Source organism: Lissotriton helveticus, chromosome 8 (assembly GCF_964261635.1).
Source record: "Lissotriton helveticus chromosome 8, aLisHel1.1, whole genome shotgun sequence".
NCBI lineage: Eukaryota > Metazoa > Chordata > Amphibia > Caudata > Salamandridae > Lissotriton > Lissotriton helveticus.
In genome coordinates, this window is record NC_136069.1 from 901,473,719 (window position 1) to 901,497,892 (window position 24,174).

A 24,174-nucleotide genomic window follows, 5' to 3' on the forward strand; every position below is an offset into this window, starting at 1 on the left:
TAAAAAGTTTAGGAAATTCTTCCATAAATGTATTTGCTTTAGATTCCACTTCTTGAATTTGTACTTGAGGATCAGAATTTGGATTCAAAATTACACCCAATAAGCGTTGATGTGGCCACCCAATCAAACAATCACCAACTTTTGAAACATAGATTTTACCCACAGTTATTCTCTTCCCAAATTCAATGGAAGCATTAAAATAACCCATCATGGTAATGGGTGCACCACCATATCCACCTGGACACACATCCATTCTACTAAGCTTATTCTTACTTTTAAAATGTTCCTCATAAATTTCTCTTGAAATAATTGTAATACGTGCACAAGAGTAAAATTTCACCTCTATTTCTGTATCATCAATCTTGATCAAACCAGTGGGATGATCCTTGTCGTTTTCAACTTTAATCTGACAAATAACCTCCTTTATCTCTTTGTTAACCACTTTCCTATCCTTTGTTTTACAAAATTTAACAAAGTGTCCCTTTTTACCACAGCCATGACAAACAAAACTCATAGCTGGACAGAACTTTGAGTTAGCCTTATGACCTGTCTTTCCACATCTAAAACAGGTAAAACCAGCTACATTAGTTTCCTCTTTACTCACATTTTTTACAACAGGCTTCACTTCCTTTATTTGAGAAACCTCAACCTTAACCTCTTCCACCTTTTCTTCAATCTTTCCTTTTTCATTTTTTAACTCATTCACACATTTCAACATATGTTCTACTCTTTTTGCTATACCAACTACTTCTTCCAAAGGAGGCTCACCCTTGAGCCACAATTCTTCCCTGATTTTATCTTCTCTACACTTCAAAACAAATTGATCCCTTATACATTCTTCATTCGCAGCACCATACTTACAGGTAGAAGACAATTTCCTTAGAGCAGTAATATATTCTTCCACTGACTCATCTTTTCCTTGTTCACGTTTACCAAAATGATATCTCTCCATAATAGTACTTACACGTGGTAGATAATGTTTATCCAATTGCAATAAACACACTTCATATTCATCCAAACCACTTTGCTCTTGTTGAGACAAATCAGGTAAATTTTCAAGCACTTCCTGCCCCTCACCCCCAAGACAATGTAACAATAAGGAATGCTTCCTTTCCGCACTTAAATTAGTTCCACAAACCTTTGCATGATGTGAAAAAAAAAATTCCACTTACTCCATTTTACTTTAGGTTCACCTGGATCACTCAAAAAAATGGAGATGTGGTCACATTCTGCATTTTCTAGACTTAAAATATATAAACTTGCAGTATACTGTATTTTAAATACTATTGCCAACTTCTCGATAATTATAACTAAATTAAAATTTTCATTGTTGTGCATGAAACATTTGAAATAATCACGAAAATACTACCTTCCTCAACAAAGTCTAAAAATAAAAAAATCAAAAAAAATATTTCATCCAACCATGTGAAAACAATTTATCAATAACAATAAGTTGTAAATATTTTACAATACTAATTTTGAAGTCACTTCTTAAATTCACCACAATCTTTTCAAAATAACGATATGCTTCTTTCTTCTTTGAATTCCGTTTTTGATGAAGAAACAACTTGCTCGAAAACAAACAACCCAAAACGTTCCTTCCTCATTCAATATTATCAAACTGAAATATAAGATTCCTTCAAGTTTCAAGACTAAAGGAATAAAATTTAAAAAAATCCGATTTTCCTCAGCAAGTACAGACGTTTCCTCACGCAGAGATCTTTGCCTTCCTTGCGCTGTGACGTGTCCTCACACAGTGTCTTTAGCCAATCCTGAACACGTTGTCTCACGCTGAACGTTCGCCGAATCCCAGGACTGATTCCACAACGTCATCACTTGGCACAAGCTCACGAACAGAGAAGAGCTCCTCACATGAAGAAAACGGTAACGGTCAAATCCACTCCTTCCCTTAAATATGACTCGTTAAATCATGTTAATAAATTTTAAAACTTTCGAGGTTATACTGTAAATGTCTATTATGAGTTCTTTCCCTTCCTCCACTTCAAATTTCCGCCGCTGGGGAAACAAAGCTTCCCTATTTAAAACTACTGCCGCTGGGGAAAAATTATAGGTCTTCACACGAACAAAACTGTAACAGTCAAATACTCATCTCTTATTAAAATTTGTCGTGTTAACCCATATTATTATCATTAATATACTTCAACACCTTCGATGTTACTATGAAGACGACTGTTTCTCAGTATAACAAAATCCTTCCCTTCCTTCACTTTAAATTACTGCCGCTGGAGAAACCAAAGCTTCCCTTTTAAAACAACAGCCACAGGGGAAGTTCATACAAAGATTCAGATGCACTCTGGTTTAATACAAAACCCAGAAAATGATTTTCCATCCGTCTTAAGCATAAAACGAATTTTCCATAACATTGCAGTCATTCAACTTAGCTTGATGTTAAGGCGCTCTTTTCTTTTCTTCTATCCCGTCCTCATCGCCATTGTAAAGTTGTGAATAAACACAGAAAGGAAAATAGTCTTTGGATTAGGTTTATTCATAAGCACCCTAACCATCAGCTATCAGCCAGTAACTGACTCTACAAGAATCTCCCCACGTTGAACATTCTAAGTTCTATAAAATACACAAGTAATGGAAATAGAGATAACACTACAGGTGGAACTGCAACTCCCAGTCTGACCACAGTCAGCACCTGGGCACCGTTCACAGTCCCTCCCTGGTCTTCACCTACTCTGACTGACTGTCTGAATCAGAACTCCATTTAGCTGTTATTGCAATGACTGCTGTGTGAGGTAGGTATTTCGTTGCTGCACCTGTCTGTTTTTAAATGTCTTTAGAGGTGACTTTAAAATCAAATTCCATTTTCAATTATGTTTTAAGTTAAATGCAGTTCAATATCTATCATTTGCACACATTTTCCCCAAAATTCCAGGAGTTAAATTAAATGTATAATTTGTATAATTTTTTCCAGGCGGGAGACAAAGTATAAGCCCCACTATAGCTCAGTTTTAAGTACCATTTGTGCTCCACCTCTATTACTGATCTGAATAGTTGCAAAATCTGCCCATTATTTCCCCGTTCTGTCACTGCAAAAGGCCCTTCAAATTCATTCCATGTAAATTAATCTCATTATGTTTGACCAAATGTTACAATTCCAGTAGGTTGCACATCCTATGCATCATCAAATATTTTCTAGAATAACAAGGCCCCTTTAAATTTGTTTAGTTTCAACAGAAATTGCTTCTCACTAATTTTGAAATCTACCCTGTATCACCAAGTTGACCAAATACCCGTTAAAGTAAAGTGATGCTGATAATTAAAAAAGTGACAGCAAAAAAGGTGCCCTTTAAAATGTCACCAACTTGTGCTATTTTCTACCATATTCCCAATGGGAAACTCATTCATCGCATTTTTTTCAGTGTGCTGTAATTACTGAAGATCTCGATCCCCTAAACATACACTTTAAACTATAAACTTGATTCCTCACACAACTGTGAAAAAGAAATCACAAACATTCAGCAGCTGAACACAGAGAAAAATAATTAGATGGAATATTGTTGATGATTCACTTAATAGATTTAACAAAACTAAATCGATGTATGTTCCATTACTTGCATTTAAAAACGCCGATTGTAATTTAAGCTAAGCAAAATACCATAATGTTACTTGCGAATTATTATTGATATATGTAACTCATATATGTGTGTTTCAATTATGCTTCAACCTGATAAGTGAATAATTTCACTCAGTTAAGAATAAATCTGAACAATTGAAATTTCAAGGTTGGAATTGGTAAAACAGCCAGTGATTCTCCTAGTGCCAGACAGCTTGTTACTGTTTCCATTTCATGAGTTGATCGTTGCTGTGATATTTGAATTCAATTGGAGTTTTGCTTCCTGCAGTTACTCCGCAGCTCTGCAGCTTGGACAATGGAGGATGTGAACAGTTTTGCAAACCAGTGGAAAGGAGTGTTAAATGTTCATGTGCCACAGGATACGTCCTAGGTGAAGACCAGAAGTCATGCGTGCCAAAAGGTAAGTCAAAACAGGCACCTTTAAAAAAATTAATTTAAGTACACTAGTTCAGGGCTGTATTAAGTCTCATCACCATGCAGAGGGTGAGTTTTACTACAAGACAACTGCAGGCTGGCATCAAAGATCCAACAGAAGGGGTAAGTAGTTTACTACTGCACTTATTAAACCTGCTTGGTATTATATAATTAGGCTTTCCTGTTTTCAGTTTCTATTTTAGGTAAATTCTGGTGGGGTTTTTCCAGTGATTTCAATATCTTAAAAAAACTGTAGTTATCAGTGGTTACACTTTTCCGCGCTATTAAAACCAACAGAAGCAGTGTTTTCCGGTGTTTATGGAATGCTTTGCTTTTATTATTTCTTGCTTTCTGCACTGATAGTGCAGGGCATATAGACAGTGTATATAAGGTCCAAATACATTTTTACAAATCAAACTCATTGTACTACACCATACAATACTTCTTTATGAGTCGTTGGTCATGCGCGATCACTCTTTCCTTCCCATGTAAACCTTTATCTGTGAAAAGGCCCTCTCAACATTTGCACTTGAGATGGACAATGCAAAAACATCCAGTACGCAATTTGCTAACTCTGGTAACCTACATAGCTTTCTATCCCAACACTGGTACACCATAAGATTGTGATTATCTGGGACATGTTCTGCAACACATGCATTGAACGGGCGTATATGCCCTCAGAGCTATTGAAGAGGTAAAAAATGAAGCATTACTTTTCAAGATCCAGAGAAAATTCCCTTTTATGGAAGAGATCTAGAACTTGTGCAGAGCACCACAGTGAGGCTTCATTGACTTCAAATGCCATGGTTGGTGAATGGACATTTGATGCATCATTGCAAGCCATTTCTCATGCATTGTAAAATAAAATGTCCTGAATTGCTCCTCAACAAATATTTGCTTACCAAGTGGCAAGCATTTTAACATGGAACATGTTGCAGTGCCAAAGTTACTAAAAGCGCCTACTCTCAAGGAGATGTTTTACATCTACACCAATTACACTGAACACTTATTAGACAAGGGTTATTTCAGACTCTACTGTTTTGATTATGTCCACTACAGCAATCACGTTTGACTGTAAAAATTTAAGAATGCAGTAGAGTACTTTTTTTCACATCACTATCAAAAAGCGACTGAAGATCCTCACCTTTCTTGCCTTTGGCATTATCACTAAGCAAAAATTCTGTAAACGGCCACCACATAAATAAAATAGCATTCACAGCATCTAGAACTGAGAACTCCTGGTTAAATGACACAAGTGGGATGCATCTTTCTTTGATGCGGCACAAAGCACAACATGAGAAATATTTGCATTTGAGTTCCCATGCATAACGAAACAGTGCACCAGAATGGACTACAAAGTCAATAGCATTCTTCACTAACTCTGCAGATTGCAAATATGCTTTCAGCATACCATATAGCAAGTGGTAAGGATCTCTTACAGGAAAGCACTTCAGCTCAAGTATCGATTTTGACAGGTCATCACAAAACATTTTCATATACATAGCTAAATCAACGTAAATACAAACAATACAAACAATATCACTCCAATCTTTGTTCAATTTAGTAAGAACTTTATGCAGCAGAATTCAAAGGGCCATTGTGTTCCATATTTTCCAAAAGTCTGGTTCCATGTTTTCACCACTATCCCAGAAGCTTGGTGACAGAACTCTTTTCACATGCACCTGTCACTGCACCTTGCATTGAATGTTTAAAGCATGGGGTGTTTGGCAATTCACCTACTATCAATACTGACTTGCTAGAAAAGGGGGCTGATGTATCAAGGGGTTTCAGCCATTCTCTGTCTGTGGGTAAATGTGATAGTACATATTGGAAATATTCTTATGAAACCAGCCATTTTACCTATCAGTGAAAGAATAAATTATAGCCAAAATATAAACTATGATTTTGATATTTCCTGATTTTCTACAGTTTATAAAATATTCAAAATGACCTAAAACATTTGTCTAAACCCTGCAACTTTAGCCCAAAGACTACTAAACTAAAAAAAGCCAATGTGGCCTCCTTAAAAAGCATAATTCAAGTAGAACAATATTAGCCCATTCTTTCTTGCTGCTACCTTATATAACAAAGCTACATTGTATTGGCCCTTTCAGGAAGAAATACAAAAGACACTTTCACTATCTTTTTCATTTCTGTGAATGGCATTTAGTTTGTGGTTCTTGCAGTGTTTTTCAGTGTTTATGTGTTTACGCTGGTGAGGGTTATTTCCCTTTTGGTGGGGTTTTATCAGTTATTATAGGTTTAAACCTAAAACAGGATAGCCCATGTATAATCTACAACAAATTAAGTGGGATAAATGCATGCATTGTTTTCTCGTGAATGCAGTGGTGGCTGCCAACGAATAGCGCAGGTGGGGTGGGGGGATTAAAAAACAAATTGTATTGTGATTTGCCTTACAGCCAGACCATCGCCTTGCCTCTCGTCGTCCTTTGAGGCAGGAAGCACCCAGGCACACAGGCTCTTCTAGGACAATCACAATGCAGCTATGCAGCATTGTGAGTGGTCTGAGCGCTATGGATCGGCACTCAGACAAGGAAAGGGATCCTGTGCATGTTCCTCACCCTGGTGGGGAACATTTGAATTGTGCAGGACTGTTTGACTGGCTCAAGAGGGCCGGCCAGACCATTATGCTCCTTAAATGCCCACCATTTGTCCCTTTGCTGGCTATGATGACAGCCAAGCCCCAGCCCGCCCTGTAAAGCTGCATGACAAAGGGAAAATAAAATGGTAATAACATAGTGTTATTATAATTTTATTTTCCTTTTTCCGCTGCAAAAGATGCAGAGGGGTGGCACTCCTCCGCCTTAGCCGACCACTGAATGAATGCTTGATTTGGCATGACTAATCATAATAACCAACAGAAACCACTGGATTACCCACTAACCTTGGGTTCTGAAGTAGAGTGCTACTCGCTGTGAAGTGCTTCAACGCCTTGTCAGAGGAAGTAAGCGCTATATAAATACAATTGCAATTTTGCTAGAGAAAGTGAAAGCAAAATGTCACTGTGCATAAGGTGACAAGAAATGTAATACCAGCCTTGACTCTGCGCCATAATAAAATATATATTTGGTATTAGGTGGTTGTATTAAGATCTGCCACTCAATAATAGCGTGGCTGATATTTCATTTGTACCTGCCCTAACCCTCAAAATGCAAAAACTCTGGATACATTTATTATTGCTGATTGTAATTTGTGCCGGGCGCCAATGTTTTTCTTAAAAGGCCGTACTAGAGGATATCAGAGTGTTGAATACCAATGATGCTTAGTTTTGATTCCACCTAATGACTCTGGTCCACCGCCAGACAATCCCTCACTCCTTCCCCTCTTTATCTCAGTCACCCAGGTTCTTTTCCTTCCCTGTTCTCCCCTTTGCCACACAAAAAAAAGAAAAGTAAGTGCCGGTTCCCACAACTGAGTGTTGGTAGAACCTACCAGCAACCACTGGCTCAAACTAAGTACTGAAATGGATACACAATCAGGAGTAACATAACCTTTCTACTTGCTCACTGTCCAATTAAGAATGGTGAAGGCAATCCCCATTACTGACCTTATCAAGTTACCATCTGTAGAGTAGCCCACCCCATAATAGACAGTACATTTAATAATTAAACCCATGCCTGAGGCAGCAGCATCTGGCAACTCAGAAGAGTGGCGCTGGGGTGGCAAATGGATGGTGGGTGGATGCATGCATTCAAGGCGAGTGGTGACTATAAATAAAAAAAATTGCCACTTATCTTGATTTCTGCACAGTGTTCGCCGTACTCCTTGCTCCGGTCTGTCTGCTGCTTCTGTCTCTTCTGACGGCCCCTGCCAATTTTCCTAACCAATCCTGGTGCTGCTGTTATACTGGTAACCAGAATGAGAGAAGCAACAGGATTGGAGGGAGCTGCCTCTCTCAGCGCTCTCAAGGGCACTGGAGGCCTATGCTTTCTCTAACCCAGTAGACAGCTTGGTTAGTGAGATTTAAAATGCGCTTGTCTGGCTCGCTGTCGCAAGACATCTGGTCAAAGAGACATGCACACTTGAAGCCGATGTGCACAGCCAGCCCACCACTTCTCCCTGTTGCACCAATGACCCAGCCCCATTCTGACACGCAGTTCGGGACGAGTTGATGAAAAATAAAGTGGCTTATTATTTTTCATCTCTGGGGCTTTTTTGGGGGGCAATTTTGTTAGTGGAACAATGCTCCTCTGCTCTAATAGAGAAGCTGCTCCTGGCCTGAAGAGGACAATAATTGATTCACAACTGTGAACATGAGAGAATAATTCAGGGGAGAACCATGATATATTATGCCAGCATAGGAAGTTACACCTTTATGACCACCTCCGTGATGCCTCCTGTTAAGAGAACCCCATCTTTGAAATGCAGAAAAAATCCAAATGATTTGGAACTAAATTGATAGATTGTTATGTATTCTATGTGAGAACTCAAAATGTATCTAACAAGAATGTATGTTTCCATCCGCATGTACAGAGCACTGCTGTCCTTGTAAAATGCACTTCAATTGAATGTTTATGTTGAGCCTTATTACTTGTGTTTCTGCGATCTTTACAAGATGTTGCATGTTAACAACTATGTCTTGCCTTCCAATCCATCCCCGTTTTGTTTGTATACATAATTTAATTGACATTTATATTAAAACATGCACAACATTATAATAACTATTACTAATGTCCTTGCCCCCACTAACCCCTCTCTTCCTAAAGTCCAGTCCACACCATAGCATATGTATACAACACATAGTAGTTTGAGAAGTGCATTTTGAATCTACCAATACATATACCATGAACTTTATTATATTCCCTTGCAATTCAACCCCATTGTACTCAGTATGGGCACCTTGAAGTAGTTATTCTTCACAGTCAGGATACCCATACCTCTATTTTTTAAACATCTTTTTATTGATTTTACATCATACATTTAACACGGATCATACATTTGTCTTTAGGTTACATATACAGAAAAACACGATTCAATAGGCATCAAATCAATGACCATCGTATCTCGACATGTTTGTAATCAGCATTACCCAGAGTGAGGGTCGTAAGTCTAACTATTTGCCACCCTGGTCATTTTGGATGCCTTTCGACACTGATTATCACCCTACCCATCTCTAAAATCCTTCTGTGGTCCCCATACTTTTCCCCACTTTCTTGGACACCCTCGCCCTTTGTGTACCACTTGTTCTGCGTTTTGGCACCAATCCGTGTTTGACAACCATTCCCTTAATGATGGACGTTCTGTCTTGTCCCATTCCCTGGCATTATTTCTTTTGGCTACCCTTCGTACCTCTATTTTTATGCTCTGGAGCCCTCATATTGGTTTCTAGATGTTCTGGAGCCTTCTTAGCAGACTCAAACTACAGGTGCTCAACCTTGAAAAAGGAATTATCTTTTTGCGAAAAAGTTGCCACAACTGACACTTTAACCGTTTTTGTGAGCAAATATATTGATCAGTTGCCCAACTTTTAACTATGGGATGCAACCCTAAATGAGTGATTTTTACACTGGCATCTAGAAAAGTAACCTCGATGAAAGGTAACACACTCAAAGGCCTAGGTGCTATCCCGAAAAAGTCTGCCTTCAAAAGTGAGACTTGGATGAAAAAAAACGGATTTCTGTTAGAAAATTTCGTCAAACTTCCCAATATATTAAAAAATCAATAGTAACAGTAGAGGTCAAATACCTGCATTAATTGTCAATATTTTAAAATTGTGACTATTGGCTGCCTAATCCTTAGCCACAGTGTTTAGCAAATGACTATGCATTTCATTAACGTGGTTCAAATAGTTCCATGAGAAAAGATAATCCATAGAGAGCTGGAATAGCCAGAGCAGAACACAGAAGCATCTCAGCACACCAACACTTCCTTCCTGGGTGGGACTCTTCAGGCACGGACCTTGTAAGGTCAAACTTCCTTACATTAGACAAAAAGAATCCATGGTCAACCCCTAAAATCAATCAGTCATCACAAGCAGGAACCTGGCAAAATCTTTCATCACAGACTCCAGTAGTGTTCATGGATTTGAGCTGGAATTCACCGGCTGAGGAAGTAGTAAGACACCAGGGTCGTATGAAGGCCATCTCATGCTGAGGACCCTACCAAAAAACAGAACATGACAGTGGAAGGGATTAACTGACAAAATAGATACCATATTTAAGTGAAGTTGATGTTGTAAAAAATAGGTTCCTTGGCTAAACCTATTGTCCATTGTTTGGTGTCTATTGCAAATAATCCGTAGAGCATTTTCAGGAGGGGGAATGGCCATGTAGACCTGTATCTTGTGCTTCATGTTATTGTCTAACCATGCAAGTATGTTTTATGCAGTGCTTATAATACTATTTTATGTCCAAAGTGTGAGGATTGTGGTGTATTTTATGGTATGGTTGCGCAAACGTACCGTGTAGTACACTTGCAAAAGTGTCTTGAGTCCAGTCAGTCTTATTTGTAAAACCTTTAGCTCAACTTTGGGTTGCTGTGGCTTCATGCAGGAAGGCTTAAACAAAGGAACTAGTGTAAAGCATTTAGAGGCACCAAGCAACAAAATAAAGAATTCACAACACGAAATAAATCAGACACCAATTTATAAAAATAGATTATATTTTTATGAACTTTTAGACAGTAAGATGAGCAGAAGCCACTAGAGAGTTCTGGATCTGGGTTTTAATTAAAACTTAAATCTTGACGTTTTAGTCCAAAGCACTAATGAGCATTGATACCTGAAAAGTTTAGAAACTTTTTAAATGTTTGAAAGGGTTGTATTTAACTCCAGCCCGAGTGGGGTGACCAAATCTGACAGGGAGAAAGCCCAGGGAAGCCCTAAGAAGTATTTGGACAGTTACCTGGTCACCAAAGCAGTCTCAATTCTAATTACATACTTCACATCAAGACATCCATAGACTTCACATCAAGACAGCCATAGACTTCAACTTCCTGATGCTGAGGATGCAGAAAGATGCTCTTGGTACTGTGCAATCAAAGGGGTGTCCTTGTGGTTATTCCTCAGTCCATGGGTTAAGTGGGGCAACTTTGGTCACAGGGTCTGTGCCCCTTGAAGGCCTCTTTGAGGCAGTAGAAGGCCAGGTGCTGCTGGACTACCAGTCTCCATACACAGCGAGTCCAGCTGTATCTTCTGGTGAGGGCTGGTGTCCTCTTAGGTGACCAATCTGGACTGAGATGGCACTCCCAGGTTGAGCAGACCTGGGAGCAACTTCTGGCAGTCGATGATCAGTTTCTTGGGGCGCCCAGTGGCGGTCAGCAGTGATTTGCAGAAAGTGGCTACTGACTTGCCAGAATGGGATTCTTCAACTTTGATGACCCTGATGCTGGTTCAAGTCGTCTGACCCTTGGAGTCACTTCTTTGGTCAGAGGCTTGTGAGTGACTTTTCCATGAGCCAGGAGCCACAGCCCTCTCTCTGCTAGCCCATGGGGCATCAGGTTCAGTCTAGCAGACAGTGCAGCCTCTCTTGCCAGGTCCAGGGGTCAGCAGGGCAGTCCTTCTTCAGTGCTCTCTCCAGATTAATCAGGGGTTCAGGGTATTAGGGGTGCCATACTTATACCCAGAAATGGCCCTGAGGCAATGAAGTTCCTAGTCAAGGAGCTACCAGGATAGCTCCTGCCCTGTAACAACTTCCTGCTATATGTGGCATCTAGCAATCCCAGGGTGCAATATTCTGCCCACTTCTAAGATGTCTGAACGCTTCCTTAGATGTTAAGAGCTTGGTAGTCCACCATGGAGGTGTAGCTACCTTGGGGCTACACGCCCATGAGAAAAAAGGGTTGGACACTAGTCTTTCTTCTCTGTTCCCACTGCCAGCCTCTCAACCTGAACAAAGGAACAACCCTTCAGGAGTGTGATTTTCATTTGCCTCTCATAGGCAGCTTCTTCTTGGAATCTCGCCTTTTGGGCCAATTCCCTGAATTGCTCCTTGCAAGGGGGAGGTAATACCTCTCCTCGTGGCAGGCTTCTATTTTTCCAGTGCCTGGTGATCATTGACACTCTTATCCAGGAGGGCAAAAAACTGTCTGGTGGCCAGCAACTGTGTGAGGCCACTGGACAAACTGGTCAACAGAGTGGCAACTTTCTAAAAGTTGCTTTTCTTTAAAAGTTACATTAAATTGGTCTTGGGCATCAAGTCGGTTTTAATGCGGGAATTATTTTGATACCACAAAGTATCCGTTTTAGTAGTCCCATTCAGAAGTTAGCCAGGCTGAGTGGTCAACTGGTAACGCTGTGTTAGCCAAATTGGCTACTAACTTTTCCACAGCAAAAATTACAAATTGGACGTTTAGCTGTGGGGACATATTGAAAGTATGTGTTCTTGTAATGATACATAACTTCCTGCCTCAGCTCAATAGGCCTTTCTTAGGGGATACTTACTTATATTGTTAAAGGAATTGGGGTTTTTACCATTGGTTTATATTGGTATGTCAAACTAGCAGTTTAAAACTGCTCTTCCAGGCTGCTGGGGCAACCTGGGGTCCATTTTGTATTTTGCCCCACACAGGGTGGCCCAACCAGTGCTGCAGCTCTGGGGGGACATTCTGTCTTCTTGCATGCTCTGGGTATCCGTGGTACTATATACTAGGGACTCATAAGTAAGCAAGCTTCTGCCAATTGGGGAAGTCATTCAAAAAACATTTTGTGAGGGGTAGAACACTGAGGTCTGGCTAGCAGACCTCAGTGCACTCTCAGAGTTGAAATACTAGCAGCACCAATCCAAATCTTTGGGGGTGATCATGCACAAAGAGGCATTTCCTTACACTCAGGATCTTATGCTGACTCTGTCAATTCTAGCTCTCATCTACAGGTCTACATCTTTGAGGTCATAGCTGGTTGGCCTTTTATCCTCATGCAGCATGGCTGGTTGTAATAGAACATGAATCTAGTGTAGAATGATGTAGTGGCCTAGCAGTTCTGCATCCACAGTGATGTAATGTGGAGTGGAAATGTGAGCTGCTACAACTAACCTCGGAGTATTTTAGCTATGAATGTCTGTTTATGTAGGACAAACACTAGTGGGAATTTTCCGCTCAAACAGTAAAAGTATTGTTTTTTTGTGAATTGCAATATTGTTCTCAGCATTTTGGTGTTGTTTTCCAGCTTTTCCTTAATTCCCCACACTTAACAAACTTTTAGCACCTGCATTTTAGTGGGAGTATTTCTAGGTGGCATTTCCAACAAATTTTCAATGACCTCTTGTACTTGTAGATGAGGTTTATTTACTGCATGTGTTATTTTTCATTTTCAGTTAATATGGCATGGTATACATAGGTGATGCAATAATAACACACATGGACAATACATATGTGATATTTAGCAATGCAGTAAATATTGCATGCATTTTCGAACTTTTGAACAGACAGACTAGTACATTCTTGCACTATAATAGTGGGTCGGCAAGTAACTACGACTATGCCTGAATCATAATCAAAGTCAAAGTGTGAACTCTGATAACTGCTGTGGTTTGTGATATTTTAATGCTGAGGTTTCAACATGTGTATTCTAAGGTGTCAAGGTTTGTGGTGACTGTTTTTATTGATCGTCAATTGGAGTGCCTTCAGATTCAATGTCGTTAATACCAGGACAAGATTTTGTATCTCAATCGTAAATTCACTTGGCTATTCTTTGCCCCAGGTTGCAATAAAGGTGGCGTTTGTTGCAGTAAAGAAAAGGGAAGTGAAAAGTCAATGGATGAATTTCCCAAATTTCGAGTTTTGGTAAAGAATAAACTGAAGGATAAGACACTGTCATACGAAGAATATTTTTCACTGTCTAATATCTGAGGTCCCCGTGTTTCCAGCATAATTTGCTAATAATCACATACAATCCTTTATTGGATGTTTTTGGATGTGTAAGTCATTGAATACTTGCCTTCCAGTAATCTTACTTCCTTGGTTGTTTTATAGGATTACTTCTCACAATAACTTGGTTCTTTAATTTGTGACCTGATAACTAGACAGAGTTCTAGTCACAGATTTGGTGCACTTTATCCAGTAATTTAGTAATGTAGCAGTCCTGTGATGTAAAATCACCTAGTGTGATTGTAGGATTTATGTCACCAATTCAGCTCCGAGGAGGGGTTCAGCCTTTAATGTGTACTATAGCTGAAAATAGTCTACCCTGAACGATAAATAAGGGTTCAGTACTTTTGGAACAAATGTACATGGTCTTCTGTGCATTGCACACCACCTCTCAGACAACTGGGAGTCCTATCTTCCCAATCGGAATTTGCGATCATGCCTTCTGGCCAAGGCAACCACTAAGCGTATTAAAAAGTCTAGATTGGGGGCCACTCCTTTTCTTATTTGGCGGCAAAATCTTGGAACTTACTTCCATCTGAACTTCGACTTATCAATTGCCACCAGCTATTCAGGAAAAAGCTGAAAACACACCTATTTCCCAAAGCCTGATAAGTTATAGAATCCCCCTCACTACTTGATTTTTCACCTGTAAAGGGCCGTCCGTTAGCGCCGTGATATCCATTCGGATCAATGTTGTGCTTTATAAATAAATATATATATTCACTGAAAAAACCATAGGTTTCAGCCACATTATAGTTAGGAATTAGCATTTAAAAAACCTTAGAAATTCACTGAAAAAAATAGGTTTCACACATATTATAGTTAGCTGGACATTTCACTCATACAAAACCATTGAAATTCCCCCGTTATAGTTAGTTCAGCTAACTATAACTCGCGCGCCCACAATCCACTGCTTTTGACGTCACATATTACATCACTCATGACATGGTCAGTGACATCACTCATGACATCACTAATGACATCCCAAATGACATCACTGATGACATCATCAAGTGAATGTGTGTCTTTCTGAAAAATAAATATTTTTTATATATGTATATCTAAAGGTCGATGGAAGAATAAATGGGTAAATAAGTGTCTAAATAGATTTTTTTTGTAAAATTGATTGTATAACTGACTTAAGTGTATCTTAGTGAATACATGTATTAGCGAGTAATGTTTAAATATTTAAATATCTGTATCAGTGTCTCACTTAGTGTATAAGTGGCTGCATGGGTTGGTGAGTAGCTACATGAGTGTGTATATGGGTTATTAGTTGGCTTTTAGAGTATTAGTATGATTGTCTGTATGGTTCGGTGTGGGATATTACTTAGCATAAAGATGCATAAATGAGTAACTCACTATTTGTATGGGTTTTGAAGACAGCATGTGTGCAGGATTGTATGAGTGGATGAGTGTGTGTATGGGTGTGTTAGTGAGTGAATGACTGTCTCAATAGTGTCTTTATGAGTAAGTACATATGTTTTAAACTAGTATATGTGAGTATTGATGTATATAAGTGGGTATATATGAGAGTGACAGATTGTAAAAGTTCCTGTATAAAGAAGTATGTGTTTCTATAAGTGATTGTTTAAGAGAGTAAGTATATGTATGTTTCTGTAGAAGTAAGTGTAGTGTTGTGTGTATAGCTGTATATGCAAGTACATGGATGTTTGAAAGTTTATTTGCATGTGTGAGTATGTGTGTGAGTAACTCTATGTATGAGTGTAGATGTGTATAGGATGTATAGGTGTATGTGTACATATGATGAGTGAGTACATATATTGGTGACTATATAGAACTGTTGGTGAATGAGTGGATGTGTATGTAGATTTTGGAATTACCGAATAGTTTGTTCTAACTAGTATTGGTATCTCCATTGTTTTGAACATTTTAGTTTCTATTTTTCAATGTGTGTATCGAAAGTTATATTAGGGTGAGAGGAGGTCTGCCACTCTTTCACAAGGATGATGTCATCAGTGATGTAATCAGTGATGTAATTTGAGATGTCATCAGTGATGTCATGAGTGATGTCACTGACCATGTCATGAGTGATATAATATGTGATGTCATCAGCAGTGGATTGCGGGCGCACGAGTTGTAGTTAGCTGAACTAACTATAACGGGGGAATTTCAATGGTTTTGTATGAGTGAAATGTCCCGCTAACTATAACATGTGTGAAACCTATGGTTTTCTCAGTGAATTTCTAAGGTTTTTTAAATGCTAATTCCTAACTATAACGTGGCTGAAACCTATGTTTTTTCAGTGAATTTGCAAGGTTTTTTAAATGCTAATTCCTAACTATAACGTGGCCGAAACCTATGGTTTTTTCAGTGAATTTCAAAGGTTTTGTAAATTATCATTTTTAAATGTATTAATTGTTATATATTTTTTATACTAATTTACTAAATTTTTTATAATAATAATTGTTACCTATTTTACTTTCTAAATTACATTACATATTTTTTATGTAAAATAATAAAAAAACAACATTCAAAAAGTGTTTTCTTTATTTTATATATTTTTTCAATATATTAAAATTAATTTCTATTTTTTTTTGCATTTTTTTGTGGTAAACGTAGAGTACGTGTACCGTCCTCGCACATTGCTGCGCAACTATGATCGTACTGTACGTGTACCCGCGCATACATCACAGATACCTTTTGACGTTATGCATCGCATCGGCGCTTCCGCGTGACATTATGTGCGTTTGAACGGCATACGCTACGCATACCCCGCGATTTTTTTTTAATGCTTAAAAAGATATATGTATGTATTTAATATAAATTTTAAGGCAAAACATTATCTTAGGTTATCATAAAAATAGTATTCATTTAGTTTTAATAAGCATATATTACTTTTAAAAGCAATTATGCAAATCGCAGGGTACGTCGTACGTACTCGCATCGTAAGCGCACCCTACGTGACTTCAAAACAAGAGATTTGATTGGTTCATAATACTTCCTATTCTAACTGTTAAAGGAACCCACCCATTTTAATCATTCTTCTTTGACTTTCACTGAAGAACCACTTCCTTTCTGAAGCTCTTGTGTTTTTGAAGACATCTTTAATATGGCTGCACGCCAGGAGGAATATATATCTGAACACTCTTCAGAGAAGAATTTCTTGCTGAGGATGCACTGCCAAAAAGGAAGGAAGCTCTGATCTGGAAGTTTTTTACATTTCCAGACGGAGAAAAGAAGGTCAATGCAGCCAAGGTCACCTGCAAGGTTTGTGGGACCATGCTTTCTAGAGGTGATCCGAATAAAAAATATTCATTTGGAACCGCCAGCATGGTGAGACATGCGACGACTGTTAATCCCCACAATTATGCGAGAGCTGCATGCGACAGACTGCGGGAACACCCTCCACCAGCTGTAGCCAGCACTTCCACAGCACCATCGAGTCCGCATCCAGACATCCATCCCGATTTTGGAGACCTTATCATTCTTTGCAAATTTTGTAAAGAGACATTATGTTATGGCGAACAGTCCATTGATTTGATTTGCAGGCGCAAACAAGAGCACCGTTGCTCCCGCCGTTAATTTTTTTTATTTATTTGTTCCAGTTGCAGACTGTTTTGTTTGCGCAATTCCCTTTTTTTCCTTAAAAAAAAAAAAAAACACTGTTAAAAAAAAAATACAAAACTACAAAAATGACACAAAAAAGTTCTTTTAAGAACTAACTTCACTGCTCAAAAAAAGAGCTATATTAGTATGATAGTGTGTAAATGTTTTTTGAATGAATGTGTAGTGCATAAATGAATGAAAGGATACATTAGTAGTGTATGGTGAATGTGAAAGTGCAGAACTATAAGGAAGGGCTACAGCATAACTCTATAAGGTGTTTACTTACAGTATACTGTAGTACTTCCGAAGCACATGAATGTAACATATGTACATAAATATGTCACAAGTCTATGCTTCCCTCTGCACTTCTGGTAAACTGCCTAGGTGAATTTGTAAGTGTTAGTGTTTTAATGCAGTGAATGGATTAGCACACACTGTTGAATGGGTCACTACAATACTGCAACATCAGTGACAGAGTGTTTGGTAGAAGTGTAAGGATGCAGACAGGGGAATTGAAGGTATAAAAGACAAGTGTGCAGGTACATACAAGACTGCATGCATAGTGCATAGGCATATATTTACCCTGGATCCTCTACAAGACAGAAAGGAAAGCAAAGTAAAAAAAACCACTGTGTACCAGATTTACAACCCCTTTGCACCACCTTCGCGTCCAAGACCCTCCCTACAAAATTAAAAGTGTGTGGGCCTCAATGACGCCCCTCAAACCCCAGGAACAACCACCCCCGGAGATTTGTGTATTGTGGGAGTCAGGCTGTGTAGCCCTCCACCTAGTGCCCTTGTGAGCACTGGGGACCGCCACGCCCCAGGGCCGGTTCCTGCAGTGATCCAGGGTGCCTACCCCCAGGACACTGCTGTTTGCTATGAGAGGTAGGAAGTCTTGCAGCTCCCGCCCTCCCATAGCAAACTTAGTTTGCATTTTGAAAGACAGAGCAGTGCACCCCCCAAACCAGGCACTCCAAACCAGGAAGTGTTGGCAGCCATCTTGTGTCTCGGTAGAACCGAGGCACAAGAAAACTAAAAACAAGTGCGCAAAAGACACAAAGGGGGCAGGGTAGAAACACCCTGACCCCCTAGGCCTGCTCAGGGTGTCCCACAAGGACCCCCAAGGCCAATTCTTTTTTATTTGTTTACGGTAAAATGGTACGCTCTCCAAAGCCCCGGAAGCCGGCATTGCTTTTACACATGGGGAGATGCTAACTTGCATGTGGAAATGCAATCTTGTTTGGATTTTGAAAGTGAGACCCTATCACTTATTTTTATTATCCTCGGGGACCCCATCCCCCGGGCTTACATGAAACGTTTGGGACCGTAGATGGAGCCCCAATGGCCCCACGGTCCCAGCTGGCATTGCTTTTCCTCAGGGAGAACAACTAACATGCTGCTCCCCCTGAGGAAAAACATTCAGCAGTTTATCCTGCTCTCTCTTCCAAATAGGAATGCAGGGCTCCCACCCTGTCATTGCAAACGGCAGTGTCCTGGGGACGTGCACCCCGGGACACTGCAGGAGCCAGCCCTGGGGGGTGGCGGTCCCCAGGGCCATCTTGGGCTCCAGGAGGGGGGCCACCCGGCCCCCCTCCAATACTTTCAAGAAGCCTCGGGAGTGGCGGTCCCCGGGCTGGGGGGGCCTCAGAGCCCCCCTTAATTAATATTTTAAAGCCCCGGGGGGTAGTGGTCCCCGGGGCTGGGGAGGCCTCAGAGCCCCCCTCAATTAATATTTTAATGCCCCAGAGGGTGGCGGTCCCCGGTGCTGGGGGGGCCTAGCCCCCCAACACATATGCATATACATTTACTGCAGGGCCGTGAGCCCCCTGCACATATATTTAAAAAAAAAAGCCCTGGGGTGGCGGTCCCCGGGGCTGGGGTGCCCTCTAGGCCCCATTATGAAAAAAACTACGTTGCCCGCAGGACTTGCCCCCCCCGGGGGCTAATTAGCACAAAGCGGGCTTCGGGTTTTCTTTTTTTTCACGCGATACGCGTATCCCATGCGCATTCAGCAATTTTATAAGATAAAAAAATTTGTGGAGGGAAGCCTTGGGGGTCCTGTTGGGACCCCCTGAGCAGGCCTAGGGGGTCACACTTGTTTTTTAGTTTTCTTGTGCCTCGGTTCTACCGAGACACAAGATGGCTGCCAACACTTCCTGGTTTGGAGTGTTGACAGACAGTTGACAGCCAATTAGCATGCAGCTTGTGCTCGTAAGGGTACGCGTATAATCCTCTGACGGTACTTCATCCATTGAATTTATCTATGATTTTACTTTTGATTTTCTCAGGAACTACTGCACGGATTTACACCATTTAACAAAAAGTGTCATCTGCAAACCAAACTCTACCTTTTTTGCCAAATTTGGTGTAATTCCGTTCAGCAATTGGGGCTGTAGCCCGTCTTAAAGGTCCCTATGGAAAATTGCATGGGAAAAACACGTTTTGGGACCATTTTTCTCAGCCTCCGCTTCACGAATCACCCCCAAACTTTCAGGGAAGGACCGGGGCAGAACAGGCCATCTTCTAGGAGAATTTCGTCGATCGGCACCAAAGTTATTCCAAATAGAATGTTGCGGATTTCCTATGGCAACTAGGTCCCTACTCTAACTACCTACTGGCAATCACCAGTAGGTTACATATATGCATATTTCAGCGCGCTGGCCCTCGGCGCGCTTTGAGGTGACCCGCTCAATCAAGCGTCCGGAGTCAACAAGGGCAACTGGTGGAAGATTTCAAGGTATTGAAATGCACTCCGTGACTGACGCATTCCTGGAAGGCTAAGCATCGCTGCCAACGCAGTCTGTGACTGCACGGAGGGAGAGGACAACTTTGCCCATATCCCAGGGGCTGGCTGGAAGAGGATTAATGCAGCTTGAGCGTTGGGGGCCAGGGAAGGCGAGTTGTTCCGGCACTTACGCTGCGCTTTCACTTAAACTGCAGTCATCACGTTCTGAACTATGTGCCAGGACCCATGAAGGGATATGTGGGGAGTATTCCAAGAATTTACCTAGTCGGCCACAGATGTCTGCTGGGAGCTGTAGTTCACCGATGTGGGTTGCAGTACTAATTGGACTTTCAAACACGCCCCACCTGGACTGCCACCAATGGGAGAACGATAAGGTGTATTTTAATGCAGTTTGAAGAGGAAGACTGTGTTTGCAACGGTATTTGATAAAGGCACACTCGCCGAAACGCGTCATGCCATTGCCGAAATAAACGTCCTTTCCTGAATCCCCTGCTGTGTCCCTCCGATTACTTCCTTGTGAAGAGATCGTTTCCTGCGTATGTATATATATATATATATATATATATATATATATATATATATATATATATATATATAAAAATATATATTACTTGAACGCCATTTAGACGCAGCCGTGCCTCAGTCACCTCACTCGAACTGAAAAACGGATAAGGCAGACCCAAATTATGTGCAAAAATCAGTGGTTTATTTCATCCAGCAGAATAGCACCCAGCAAGCCCGCATGACGCGTTTCGCCTCTAGCCAGAGGCTTGATCACATGATACATTGCTTAGAAAGTAAGGAGGGTACTTATAGAGTCCAATTGTTTAAATGCGGCGCTTATTGGTTCTGGCCATACCTTTATTGACCCTTTAACGGCTGGTATATATAACAAACTGTGTTAACATCGAGGGCATAGTGCCTGGTGTGGGTTTATGGAAAAAAAACCATTTGGTCTTAAAATAAATGTATAATACAAGACAAGTAATCATAGTATAAAAATTGGGTTATGATAAGGGCAAATCAAATCTCAAAAGCTGTAAACATGAGCCGTGCAAAGACATTTTCAACAATTTGCAATGTGTGAATCTTTGCTGATTACAAGAAACGTGACAATAAATGACATAGTGTCAATGTTTATAATATTATTGCTGTCCCCTAAAAAGAGATTGTTTCCTAAAATACATCATTTAAAATACCTGCCCAATGCAAGCCCATTTATACTAACACCGTAATTCTGTACAAAGAAATCTCAATAGATACAATCATTGAAATCTTTTTGATTTTACCAGACATAAACTAAGACCAATATGGAGCCACAACCCAGTCACTGCAGAGGTCTTCTCGTACAGCATAACCGGACATTGTTCCTTCCACCGCGGATCCAACTAACCCCAAGGACCGCCAACGCCCACCCGGGAATATCGAATCCCTCCTACTTTCTGTGCAATCATCTGCACAACACGCCGATTGATAACGGCACCAGATTAATAATTGCCAATGAATGTGATCTGAGCATCCGCAGCGGAACCGCACCTCCGTACAGTTCCCTCGGAACAAAATTGAGGCGTATTGTTGTTTCATGCAGGCAAATTAATAATGTAATGTCCTGATGATGATCCCAATGTATTTCAGAGCGTGGGATCGAAACGTCGACCTTTTTAAATAGCCATACAGTGAAACCAATGTGTATTACTTTCTGTATGTACTATTTTGGGAAACACTTGTAACACTGATCTAAAAAGTGTTCCTCTAGCTCACTTCTCTTTTGTCTGAAAATTTCTAAATTTCAAAATTTCTAAATTTCTCTCTTGCTCACAAAAACTACTCTCTATCTCTCCACTGTGTTTCCTGTGTTCTGAGTACGGCACAGGACTGTGCCCCAATACACTGAAACGTCGCTCATATATTGAGATGTAACTAATTCATTGATTCATTGTTCAGTTATCAATTAAAAACTCCCTGTCCGGCTGGACTTGGATAAATCTATAACAGCCTATTATGGTCTGTTTGTTATTGGTTCATATATTTCCAAATTGCTTTGGACCGCTGTTCTCTTAAAATAAATAAACTAAGACCAATATATCACCACCAAAATCAATTTAAAGTATTTGTTAAAGTCCAAATTTTTTATCCATTAATGGTCTAGACTTGTCATAAGTGCACATCCTCATAATGAATCCTGCCAATGAAAGTGCTGAAATAGTGCAAAAATGTGTGATATTTATCTTTAAAAACAATTTCATTCAGTATTTGGAAGGATTTGGAGGGAGGAATTACAGTTCTTAATCATTTCATCAACTCCCTTGCCCCAGGATAATACAAAGACAGCTCATTCAAGAATTTGAATTGCATAGAATAAAGTGCAAGGTACAAACAGACAACTAGATATGGACTGCTAGACAATTCCCTTTGATGTATTACAAACAGGTATATAGGTCCTCACTCGCGTTAAGACCTCTTGGTGTCTTGCAGTCCAATTCAATGATATATCTGGTTTCTAATAAGCGGAGCTTTGCATCCCTATCTCCCACTCTTTTGAGTGGCATAACGCAGTCGATAGCATAGTATTGCAAGACCGAAGGATCACTGTTGTGTCGGATCTCAAAATCGCGGGCCACCGGATAGGCTTGGTCTTTACCCACGATGGCCCGGATGTGCTGCAGTATCCGCCTGTGAACGGGCAAGCGGGTGCTACCCACGTACCTCAGCTCACACGGACACTGCAGCACATAGACTGCGAATTCAGTCTTGCACGTCATGCGCTTCTTGATTTTGACAGGACTATCTCTAAAAGGTACAGTGTACTGCGTTTTGTTGCAGCCATGTCTGCATGCTTTACAGACCGAGCACTTCTTGAAGCCTCTGCTCAGAGCGCCCCAAGTCGCGGAAATCGGTTTCTCCAGTAAGTTATTCACCAGATGGTTCGACATGGATTGGGATTTCCTATATGTAATATCTGGTTTGGTGGTAATGAATTTCCCAATAACCGGATCCCCAGTTATAAGATTCCAGTTTTTATAGAAAATCCCCCGGATTTCCTTGTGCTGCTTATTGAATGTCATGATGACCCTAGGTTGGTTTATGGTGTCATCCACTGCAGAGATTTTAGTTATGTTTTTGATTGCCCTGTTATCTTCTCTTGTAACAGTGAGAGATCTATTTATTGCCCGTTGGATAATCTTGCCAGAATATCCCCTAGACACAAATCGTTGTTTACTCTCCTCCTGAGCCTTGTGACAATCTAGATCATTACTGCAGATACGCCTGATCCGCAGCATCTCCCCGAAGGGGATGCTGTTGATAAGGTGTTGGGGATGTTGGCTAGATGCATGTAGCACCGTATTGCCTGCTGTAGGCTTTCTATGGCAAAAAACAACAAGTGATGGACTGAATGTGGATCAATGTCACACACTCCCCCAGTCAAAAGATCTGGGCCCAAATCCATCGTTTTTTTGCACTCCACACCACCCTGGGTCAGATAATGGCTTTATGCAAATCAGCTCTGACCCTGTTGCCCCATGGGAACAGTCCAGTCCGAACTACAACAGCCATATCTTTCCCAGACCGGAATCAAGCATCCGAGGACTGGACCGGTTTCGAGGTAACACCTCTCTTCAGCCCGGCTAGCTTGACTCCAAGTGGTGTGGAGTGCCTGGGACCCACGTCTGGGCATCCCCAGCGCACTTAGGGCGGCAATTGCAAAAAACAACAAGTGATGGACTGAATGTGGATCAATGTCACACACTCCCCCATTCAAAAGATCTGGGCCCAAATCCATTGTTTTTTTGCACTCCACACCACCCTGGGTCAGATAATGGCTTTATGCAAATCAGCTCTGACCCTGTTGCCCCATGGGAACAGTCCAGTCCGAACTACAACAGCCATATCTTTCCCAGACCGGAATCAAGCATCCGAGGACCGGACCGGTTTCGAGGTAACACCTCTCTTCAGCCCGGCTAGCTTGACTCCAAGTGGTGTGGAGTGCCTGGGACCCACGTCTGGGCATCCC

At 40.7% G+C, this 24,174-nt stretch overlaps 1 protein-coding gene across 1 annotated transcript in view; it reads left to right on the plus strand.

Moving 5' to 3' along the window:
• The window catches only part of LOC144772975 (coagulation factor X-like), a 261,014-nt gene that overhangs the window by 83,840 nt on the left and 153,000 nt on the right, over positions 1 to 24,174 (plus strand). Inside the window, exon 5 of the mRNA XM_078657698.1 lies at positions 3,873 to 4,004. Coding sequence (XP_078513824.1) covers positions 3,873 to 4,004 — 132 coding nt within the window. The remainder of the gene's footprint in view (positions 1 to 3,872; positions 4,005 to 24,174) is intronic.